The sequence below is a fragment of the Corvus cornix genome, chromosome 12 (genome assembly GCF_000738735.6).
Source record: "Corvus cornix cornix isolate S_Up_H32 chromosome 12, ASM73873v5, whole genome shotgun sequence".
Lineage (NCBI taxonomy): Eukaryota > Metazoa > Chordata > Aves > Passeriformes > Corvidae > Corvus > Corvus cornix.
In genome coordinates this window covers 5,276,248-5,287,277 of record NC_046342.1, presented here as the reverse complement: position 1 = coordinate 5,287,277, position 11,030 = coordinate 5,276,248, and the positions used below count along the sequence as shown (strand labels likewise).

The following is an 11,030-nucleotide window of genomic DNA, read 5'->3' as shown; positions in this document are numbered from 1 at the left end:
CTGACTGGCTCCGGCCTCCACCCCCATTTCTAAACCGCGCCACAGCCGTGAGGAATCCCTGGGTCAGAACCACAGCACCCGAGGCTTTGCACAGCCCAGGGTCAGGCAAGGCTGCTATCACTCTAGAAAATTATGATCTGGGTTCTTTAGCAAAAATGTTTCTTCCTTTATAAAGGACAACCCCCAGCCCAATGGATTAAACAAAACATGTCAGCACTTTCATTTGGAAAACTGTGAAACTGGACCTGTTGGCCAGTGAGCTTTGACTGGCCCCATTGTGCCATACCCCTCTTCATCCTCACCAGCTAGAACTGCATCAATTTCAATTTAGGTTCTTATTTTTAGTGCAGGATCAACCCAGGTCATGTTGCATTGTACTGCTTTCTTAGAAAATTCAATTTCTTTAAATATTTTAAAATCCCTGTCTAAATATGAATTCACTTATCAGTATGACTCAGAAAGCACACTGAAGTCTGTCAGAAAACAAAGCTGAGCACATGAAGCAATAATTCTTCAAATAACACTTGTTGTGTCTACATCACAAACCCACCTGTGTGACTGTCCTTCCTGGCAGGTAATGACAAACAGTATTGGCACAGACAGCAATTTTTCTGATTTTTAGGCTGTGCCATTAAATGTCTGGAAATTACAGTTAGAAAAAGAAATGCTGTCAGTTCTCTGACCTAGAGAGCACACAGCCAAAATACTCTGTCCAGTGCCTCTGGCCCCAGGTGAACACTCTTCTGCTCTGAGCTGCCAAAAGCAAGAGGTCAGGAAAGCAAATAGTTACCTAACAGAAAAGACAAGGACCAAAGCAGGTTGCTTTTTCTCCCCCTTGCACACAGTGGTAACAGCCCCCAAACACTGCATTTCCAACCTGGACTTGACCTATTTATTTGTGGCCCAGGGGTGGTGTTTAAGCTTTCACAGCTGCTGCTGAACATTAGACATCCCACACACATACGTGACCTGGACCCCAGTACTGATTAAAGATTTACCTAATGCTATTTACACAAAAACCTTACATTTCAGACACGAATCTGGAAACATAACTCAGAGGGCTTATGCCTCATGTTACTCCATACTCCATGCTTTAAATTCCCCCAAAATACCTCTTCAAGGGTTTCATCTCCTCATGACTCCTATAAGCCCTTCTGAAACCCGTGGCAGACAAATCACTGCCTCCTGCTATGTACTATTCACAAGCCTTCAGATTTCTCTCAAGCAGACAGTGCTCTGTGAAGGCAAGTAGAAGATTTATGTTAAATCCTACATATTTATAGAGGTCTAAAGACAGTGTTAAGCAATTCAGTTCCATCCCACTCCTATACATTTTCTGCACCCAGTGTAAAATCAGCTCAAGGTAACTGAAGTGCAGCCAAGAAACAAGTGCTGAGTACAATCTGTTGGAATACCAAGTAAGGAAACAAGAACTTTGCAAGGCAAAGTTGTTTCTGACACATCCTGTGGACTCTCATGTTAGTCAGAGGAAGCGAAGCCAGCCCTTTTTAAAATTTCAGCTTGCTGAGGTAATGTTAACCTTTACAAAACCATCCAGGAGGAGCAGCAGCACCTGCAAGGTTTGCCCTGGATTGTATCAAGCAGCTTCCAAGGTTCAAAGAAAGCAATAAAAGAAAATTACTCCAATTTGTGGTCCTGTCTTCAGCTCCTGTATATTAATTGGCTTCAGCACCCTGTGAAACAAAACCTGTTAGCCCAGAAGCAGGTTGGATAAAGAGGACTCCTGCATTTGAGGGAACTGAATAAACCCAATCAAGCTCTTTAACATGAAGCCTCTGCAAGTGGTATTTATGTGGCTTGCATTTACCTTTTATGCAACTAATGGAACACGCCAGACAGCTTTCCACAGTTTTCCAAGATGGAAAACTGCTCATGGTGAGCAGCAGTATTTATGATGATATTAATACCAAAGCCATCAGTAACAGTTTAAGTATCTTTTTTAATTTTCTTACAACCACTTAAAACTGTCATATAACACAAACTTTTGTACACTATTTACAGACAAAACAAGTAAAATATCCATCCAAAATATTTTTTAAAAAAATCCTCTGATTAAATTGTTACACCTGCTCAAACAATGGTGGGACTTAATAGGCATATTTTCTTGTGCATGTTTCTCTTCCATGTAGTACTTCAGTCTCACTGCATATATATATTTTCTTTTAAAAGTTAAAGAAAGATAAAACAACAAGCAGAAGGGACACAACACAATATGCATTTAAATCTTTGTTTGAGAACAAGCAGCTAATTAAAAAAGGCAAAATACAGGAAAAGTGCATCAGTTCCAATGAGTTAGTATAAGAAAGAGGCCCACAGGTGCGGAGCTGTCACCCTTTTGGGTAGAGTCTCCTAGAAGACCTCTGATTGTCTATAGAGATTATTTTAAATTTATTTTAAACAGGAAATTATAACCACCAAAAAAAAAAAAAATTAAAAGGAGAGGAGAAACATGACACCTCCAGATTTTTTTTTTTTTTGCCATGAGGTTTCTTGGAAACTGGTGCTCAACAGCTTTCAGAATGGGTGAGAATTCCTTTGTGCCCAGAGCTCAGTGCTGACCCTGTGCTGTGAGTGAGCATGCCCGAGCCCCAGAGTGGCTCCCCTTGGTCTGTGCCAGGCCAGGGGTCCATTTTTTGTGCTAAGTCACTCAGACCCACTGCCTTGGAACTTCGTCAGCGCAAGACCTGCTCGCTTCCATGGCTTAAAGCTGAGCCGAACACTGCTGGCTGGGCACCTGAACAGAGCAACTTTGTCTTCTCATCAAAAGTCCATCTGCATGCCTGGTGCATTGCAGAACAGATGCCACGCTGAGGAAGCTACAAATGACCATGGAGACAAAGTGTCACTAACCTTAGCTCATTTTTGTTGTGTTTCATACAGATTGGCATTTTGGTTTTAGAGCAGTAAAACAGGCTTGTTGTCTCTGGTGTTCCCAAGTCCCATTGTAATCCCTCACCCAAAGGGCTGCCTTTGAAAACAAGGCTACGTGCACATTTGGGGAAGGGTGGCAGCACTCTGAAACAAGGGGTCAACACACAATCCCTTTGAAGCGGAGCCTTCATCCTACATCTGAAGTCTCCTGACCGAGCCTATGTCTTTGTGCTTAGTTACTTTTAGGTAATCTGAGCTCACAGTAGGCAGTAACCAGGCTGACACTACGTGACAGGACTGGTTAAAGAGTAGCTTTGTACAGGATCATATTTTTGGCTTTCTGGTAAGGCTACTTCATCTAGTAACAACAGATTTGGTCCAAAGGCATCCAGTCTCCAATTCGAGCTTGATAGTTTTGAAGCCTGTTTTGCTACATTCAAAAATCTCACAAGCCGCTGGGCTTTTTGCCAACGAAGTACCAAGGCTTTGTACTTTATACAGAAGAATGGAGTGCTCAGTCCAATCGACTGTAAATATATTTACACTTCTGTGGACCTAGCAGCTAAATACTCCTTCCCTCCTTTAAAGCATCACTGGAATAAAGAACAAACACTAGCAAATCCTAAAACAACAACAAAATACTGCTAAAAGTTGTGACAGACAAAGTAATCTTAAAACCCACTCCCGAACTCTGTATGTACTGTTTCCATCAATCCCAGGAGAGACTGCAAACACTCCTGGAGTTCTATACAACACAGAAATTAATCTGCATATTATTTCATTCCTCAAAGAGGAACTTTCAGAAATGTTTAGAGTTAGGAAAAAAGTAGTCTTCATTCACCAAGATCAGTGTTGTACCTCTCCTCTCCTGGAAGGACTGCTTTGAGTTTAGGATGGACAAGCTGCTTGTGCTTTGGGGATAATTCTACCACATTCAACCTCCATGGCATTTTTGGAGGTCAAATACTTCTCTATTACAGAATCCTTGAGTTGGTGCAGAAAGCACAGAACAGTAACCCAACAAAATCTTTCTGCCTAACAAGGCTAAGCTTAGCACAGCCAAAGTGGCACCACCAGGTTTCTAAAGCTATGATGTGCAAACCCAAGATTGCACAATGCACATGAAAATATGCCAAGCAAGAACACAAACCCTCAAGCATGTCAAGCCAAGGGTAAACTCCTGTTACCAGCCACATAAACAGTACACAAGGCTCAGTGGAGAGTTCATTTTCTTGTACTGGAGACATCTGTAGGACACCAGTCCCTTTCTCCTGGACTCCAGCTTTGTTGTACTGTCCGGTGAATGATGTCCTAGAGGACAGCACAAATCCCTGAACCCTAAATTACTGCAGTCCCAGCAATTTCTGATGGTGAAACATTGCTATCACCCAAATCCAGGATTCAGCCACCAGCTACACAAAATCCAGTTTTTAAGAAACAGAGCGACTAAAGCAGCGCGTGAGCTCATTTCAAGTCATATTGGAGTAAGATGAACAAGTAAGTGCAGTTGTGTCATCTGCCACGCATAGAGAAAGAGGAACTTGAAACAGTCAAGTAGAAACACCATCCATCAAGATAAAGCCCCAATTATCCCTTTTAAATCCAGCAATAAAACAGAGTGCATTTTTTTCCAGGAAACAGAGTGTACAGTACCCGTGTGCAGCATAAAAACATTTCACAAATAATGAAAACATCCCTTTTGAAAATCTCAACAAAAATAGATCCCATTGGGACCAGACTGTCAGTGCCTCCCAAAACAAGGCAGAAAAATCCAGCCTATAAAACATGCCAAAGGTGACCAGTAAGTATCCCACTAACAGCTGAAACTGCTGACTGCTTTATTTACTGAGAAAAGGAAGTATGACATTTGTATTTAAAACCCCAGGCACCACGTTAACAGGTCCACTAAATTACACTTTCAGCTCTGTTCTCTCCTGACAACTACTTAAAAAGACATCTATCTGTCTACGGGGGAAGGTGGAAGCAACATCTCTTGGCTATGCAGGTCAATTCTGCCAGGCATCAGAACAACAGAACTCTGGGAATTCTACTGCACTGACCCAAAAGCATCATCTTCCAGCCCAGAAGTTCTCTACTGGTCAAATTTCTCAAGACAAGATGCTGACAGCAAAGCAGCAGTATTTCTTTTAAAATTTTTTCAAGCCTAATGGCTTATGACTGAGCTTGTCCTAAGGGACTGGAGTACAGGCAAATGATCTATGAAGAGCCAAAACATCCATTTATTGGCCACATATCTGGTGTAAGGAGGAAAAAGGGACAGTTTGATTTCAGTTTAATTGTGTCTTCAGACTCTGCTTACAATGTGGGAGAAAAAAATTGTCCTAGCTACACACTGCCCTCCCTCCATCATAAATATTCAGCTAATTAATAGTCTGACATTTATGTTTTAATTCTGGAATGAAAAAAAAAAAAAAAAATCTGATTTTAACACTTGTGTGAATAGTTCTGCCTTGACCAGGCAGTTATTCTAAGCGGCAAAAGCAACAAACCCCAGTTACTGAGCTCTGCTTAGTCCCAGCAGTTTTCACTGGAGGTGGCTCCCCCTCAACACCACCGTGGCAGGTACAGTCACAGGCTGTGCCAACTCAGCTCTCAGCCTACAGACCACATCCTTGCTGAATCCTACAGCTCACAGCTTTGGAATGGCCAGTCACACTGGGCCTAAGGGACACTTGAATCATTCCATTTGACCAGAGTAACCTCTGCTCATCAGAACCCAGTAACTGCATCTTTGCTAAACCGATTCCTGCAGTGAGCACCTTCCTAACTCAAATGCATTCGTAGGCCAGGGGCTTCCTGCAAAGATGGATTTGAATAGGACATAAAGGACCAGGGCTGCACATATCCAGCTCCTGCCTGTGCTCCTCCAAACACTCTGAGAACAGGCAGAGTGAATGAATACAAGCCAGCTGAAACTCAATGCTTATTTGATGCAGATCTTGAGTCTGATGCTAGTTTCCCCACACCTTTAATGGAAAGTAACGTAAGCCCTGTTATTCAATGTGTAAAGCAGGTCCACAGCAAGTGGCTGATTGGGTTTTATCACCCTGGAAAATTAAAATCAGCAGTTCATCCTAATGTGAGTCTACTGATGGAACTAAGATGTCTCACTGGTCCTTTTCCTTTTCTCTAATAAAAGCACACAAATCTCTTTCCAACCCACGACATTTTCACCAAGTCTGATCCTGAGCATCTGCGGCTAGTTAAAAATACAAAGTCAAGCTCATCAGTTTCCAGAATGCAAACATTGGCAGAGCTATGTTGCAGTCCCCTATTGATTGCAGTTTCCTTAGTGTATTCTCTAAAAAGATGTTCAGGTAGCAAAGCAAAAGTCTGCTGACAGGCTCTATGTACATGGCCCAATTGTTTGTTAGAAGAAAAAGGAAATAACTTCACACAATTGAAAAAAAAAAAAAATCTGACAACCCAAATATAGAAAATGCAGAGGCACTTTCTCTTTCCTTCCTTATGTCCTACAGCCTGCCTGTAAGAGAAGTGCAAAATAATTAAGTTTTCTGACATCTGAAAAAAGGAAACACCCATGTTATGCCTACAGAAGTTTCAGCTAAAGCTTTAGAACAGAAGCTCTGTGTGCTGACATTGGTTTGCACTCTGGACATGCCCACAGAAGCAGGACTGCTGTGCAGCCACAGACCACTTGTCCAGAAAGAGCAGTTCCCTCCCTTTTTAGTTCATCACTTCTATTGTTCAGGCTACAGAGGTAGTAAAAACAAAACCAAAACCAACAACAATGAAACAAACCAAAATGAACAAAAAAAACTTGCAAAGGAACCACACTCTTGCTATACTGTACATTCAGAACCCTGTGGCCACGTTGTTGTCCTAACAATGAACAAATTCATTAAAAATCTCAACATTAACACACGAATGTGCAAAGAACACATTCCAAAGTCAGTGCTGTGGTAAAGCAAGTGTTCATCCACAGGGAGGGAAGGGGATTGTGTGAAACATCAGGAACAGAAAGGTTATTTCTGGCAGCCTACATGCGAACGTAAACAGGATTCGTTTCTCCTTTTAAAGTTCTGTGCCAACAGAACTACTGAAATGTCATTTCTCACACGAGGAGACTTTTCTGTAATCATTAAAAAATACATTAAAAAAAGGGAACCATAGAGCAAGAGACTATTGTGTTCCCAAGCTGGCAGCTGGTAGAGTAGCCCCTATGTTTGCATTGGCATTTTGCTCCAGATGTTGTCTTCCTTTTGTTGAAATAGAAAAATTGAGGCTGACACACACTTTTAGGTCATCTGGGCCTCAGTTTAAGTTCATTTGGCTTTACTTGCTAGAGAGGAAGGAGCATGTTTTTGTAGTTGTGCTTCAAAGGTCCACTTCAACTTGGCTGCTCCTCAGTTTGCAAACTGCTGGTAGAAGGCAAGTTTGACCCTCTCAATGTGATGGCAGAGTTTAATAGCTGGTCCAAGCTTCAAGTCCATGCACTCCTGAACAGTGGGCAGGGTCAGCAGCAGCAGTGCCTGGCCATCGATTTCCTGTCAGAAAACAAAAATTCCATAGTGACTTTGTTGTTTTTCTCCCTGCTCCTTCAGCTTTGACTTGCTGTAACTTCAGATTTGTGACCGTTTGTGAATTAGATGTTTCTTTCATGCTCCCCCAGGAAGCTTAAAAATCTCTCACACACACAACAAATTAACTCCTTTCTTAAAATGCCAGCTCAAATTCACTGGCTGAGGCACAGACTCTCAGGAGACTCTATTGTAAAAAAATACAACCCAATGAAAGAAACCAAGGGAATTTCATGCAGAAGGTAATTTTAACCAACCATTGCATCTTTCTATAGAAACAGAGGTTCTACAAGATGAAGTATATCTGGAACATCCACCACCACCAACCACCCTAACCATTAGCTCCAGTAGTACAGTTTTAACGGACACTGGTTTTTATGGCAAATTTTAACCAAGATGCAAAAAAAGTGTTGACTCTTGTAATGGCCTGAGAAATCTGAAAAACTCTGTTCATTCCCTGAACTCTCCTCTCCCAAACTGCTGCAGGCTGCACAAATGTTTACTTCCTCAGAACCGTATTAAAAAAATTCTTTTTCTGACTCCTTAGAGGACAAGAAGCCAAGTGACAGATTCAACATTTAACAGACAAAAAATGATACCTGATCAAGGAAAATCCTTGCCAGTGGAGCACAGTCAGTGGATTTGAGGAATCGTACCACATCAGCCACACTCCATTCCAGAGGGTTGCTGTCCAGCTGCAGCTTTTCAGCAACTTCCATCTTTATGTCCTAGACAAGCCAAAAGAATTCCTAAAATATCACATATGCTTAGTCTTTATTACAGGTCTATGATACAGCCATAATAAGCACAGTGGATTTTAATTACTCTGTAGCGTTTTCACAATGCCTTTCCATGAGGTAACAGAGAACACACGTATGGTGGTTAATACTCTCAAGATACTGGTGCTTGCCTAACAGGGAGAAAGCCAGGACAGAAATCTGTTTTCCAAGGTAATTCCAAGTTACCTTTGGCGAAGGAGGTTTATTTTCATCATCAGAAAAGGAAAAGGTCCTGAGCTTCCTTTTCCGCTTGTCTCGGTCCTGAGCCAGGGAATGAGACAGCTCACTCTGGGTGGGAGATGATGACAGGGATTTCTTCTCTGACACCTCTGATTCTTCAAGCAACTCATCTTGGTGCTCTGAGGTGCTGTCCTCAGTCAGAGACTCTTCATCCACCTCGTCCTGGTCATCCTCCTCTTCTGCCCCACTGCCCTGAAGAGTTAGGAATAAAGAAAAAACATTGTAACCCTGAAGTTACAAGGAACTAATGTTTGCTGTTTCAAATGAAGCAAAGATCACATCCCAGATCTATGAGCGCTGCTGGCAGTGCCTTACCTGGGGAGATCCAGCTGGAGTGTTATCCACGGAAGTAGAAGAACGTTTTTTCTTATGAACAAAGAAATGTTTCCGCCTCTTCCGCCTTTTATTTGGTTTCTTCATGGCTACTTCCAGGTTGCTGTGGCCACCCGGGGGCCGACCTATCCGCTTGTTTTTCCGCTTTCCGTAATAGTGCGCTACCAGGACAGGAGAAAGGAGCACAGTGTTGAAATGCACCTTCAGTGTCACTAGTTATGTTTGCCCCTCATCAGGACTGGAAAATCAGTAGAAGGACATTTCCCAAGAGGAATCCCAACTCTGCAAAACTTCAAGATCGCTATGTCTGTATTTTCCTCTTCAATTTGGTTTAAGGAACAAGAATTACTGATCAATTTTTCTGTTTGCCCTGTAAAGATTTACTTCCTCCATCTCTGGGAAGCCCCCAAATGATCCTATTTTATACAACAATTATCAAAGATTTGGTCCAATTTAATGGCACTTTTTATGATGTTTTGTAGTTTTTAAACATGGCCTCAATGCACTGTTTGTGCTCACAGTGTCAAATGGTTAAAGCCAGTTTACAAAAACCCTAAAAACTAAGAAAGGAGCTTGAAGGTGTTGCATTTTTTTTCCCCACAACAAATTGGTAAAAGCAATTATAATGCCACTTAAAATACAACCTTAGTCAGTTCTTGTCCCAAAAGCTGTTTTAAAAAGATAAAGTTTTAAACACACAACGGAAGTTAAGCCATGGTTCTACCACTTAATACAGAATTAACTTTTTCTCCCCTACACACAGGCACATGAATATTTTGTAGACCTCTGTATGCAGTGCTTGATCTGCTCCTTCTGTAAGAAAAGCAATGTATTTTGGATTTCTTCTGGAATCAAAGCCAAAAGAAGCTAAAATATAACACTCCAAACTCCACCTTGGTATGGATCAGGGAACTACTCACTGTATTTTGTCTTTGTCAGCACAGAGCAGTTCTCTGAACACTTATCCAGCACCATCTGAGGGCCAAAGAGGTTTGGACAGCATTCCAGCTTGATGCATGTTTTCCTGCAGAAATCTGCCACCCGATCTGCCGTCCTCACAACTTCCACGGTGGCACGGTAGCTCTTGCCTTTGTATCTAGCATTGAAAACATGGGCATAATTCAGGAATCTTCTAATTACCAGGATAAAAGGACTTCATTGAGGGGTGTACGAGAGTATTGAGAGAAAAAAAAAAAAAGCAGTGATGAACTTTATGGACAGCCAAGTCCAGGAAACAGGAGCTCCTGCCTCTTACGTCAGCTCCCCAAATAAAGGAAAGCCAACACAGAGGTGGCTGCAGTACCAAACGCAGCAACACTGCCCCATCAACAACTACAAAACATCGTCTGAGAGGACTGCCCCAGAGTTCAGATATTTTGTTTTCTTTGTTCACAGATGGTTTGTTGTCTCTCTGCTTTTATGGGACTGCAGAAGTGCCCACTGTGGACAGCTGGTCCCTCAAACCAAGGCCGAGAGCACCCACTGAGCTCATACAGGTAACATCAGACAGCTTTTGGTGAGCCTTTCTGTGCTCATCCTGTGGAGACAAGGGGACCACTGCCACATTTCTAATCAGCTTTTGTCTAACTGCTGAATAATTCCCCAGGACAGTCACTTGCCATGACTCCAGGTACTGCACCTGTTTGATTTAAAAGAAGAAAAGATTTCTTTTTGTTCCCCAACCTTGCCATTACCCTGAAAGAGCTGCACTGTGCAAAATCTGCCAGAGCTGCTCAGTATTTCTGCTTTGTTCTCCCAGCATAGCTACAGGCATGTGCTGATATCTACCAGAGATGTTTCAGGCCTGCAAGTACATAGTTAATGCCTTGAAAAAAAGAGCTGTATCATCACAGTCCAGACACCCCTGGTGTCACTACAAAACACCACTTTTGGTGGAAAAAGAAAGCAAACAGCAACTTCAGTGAGACTAAACAAATATTTTTTTTTTTTTTATTCCTCAGCTACACCTTCTATTTACACTAACCTTTGTCATCTTCCTATTGCCCAATTCAGAGCAATCCTTCAGTATATGGAAAGATGTCTTTTTATACATGAAACTGATCCAACAAAAGAATTACTGACATGTTCAAAATTATGTAGGGAAGTGTGCAGCAGCACATTGGGAAAATCTAATCTCTAATATGCAAACACAGTGACCTAATTACAAAACCATCCCTAGACTATAAAGGAATATCTGGACTTATCAAATATATGCAAATATGTT

The 11,030-nt window shown here is 41.9% G+C and overlaps 1 protein-coding gene across 3 annotated transcripts in view; it reads right to left on the bottom strand.

Annotated features, from left to right (window-relative positions):
- Positions 1-1,940: 1,940 nt before the first annotated feature.
- The window catches only part of SFMBT1 (Scm like with four mbt domains 1), a 132,915-nt gene continuing 123,825 nt past the window's right edge, over positions 1,941-11,030 (bottom strand). For all 3 annotated transcript variants that reach the window (XM_020583733.2, XM_039558962.1, XM_039558961.1), the window contains 5 exons: positions 9,727-9,902; positions 8,789-8,967; positions 8,420-8,665; positions 8,054-8,182; positions 1,941-7,421 (listed from right to left, as the gene is read on the bottom strand). In XM_020583733.2, the coding sequence (XP_020439322.1) occupies positions 7,281-7,421; positions 8,054-8,182; positions 8,420-8,665; positions 8,789-8,967; positions 9,727-9,902 (871 nt within the window). In that variant the 3' untranslated portion in view covers positions 1,941-7,280. The remainder of the gene's footprint in view (positions 7,422-8,053; positions 8,183-8,419; positions 8,666-8,788; positions 8,968-9,726; positions 9,903-11,030) is intronic.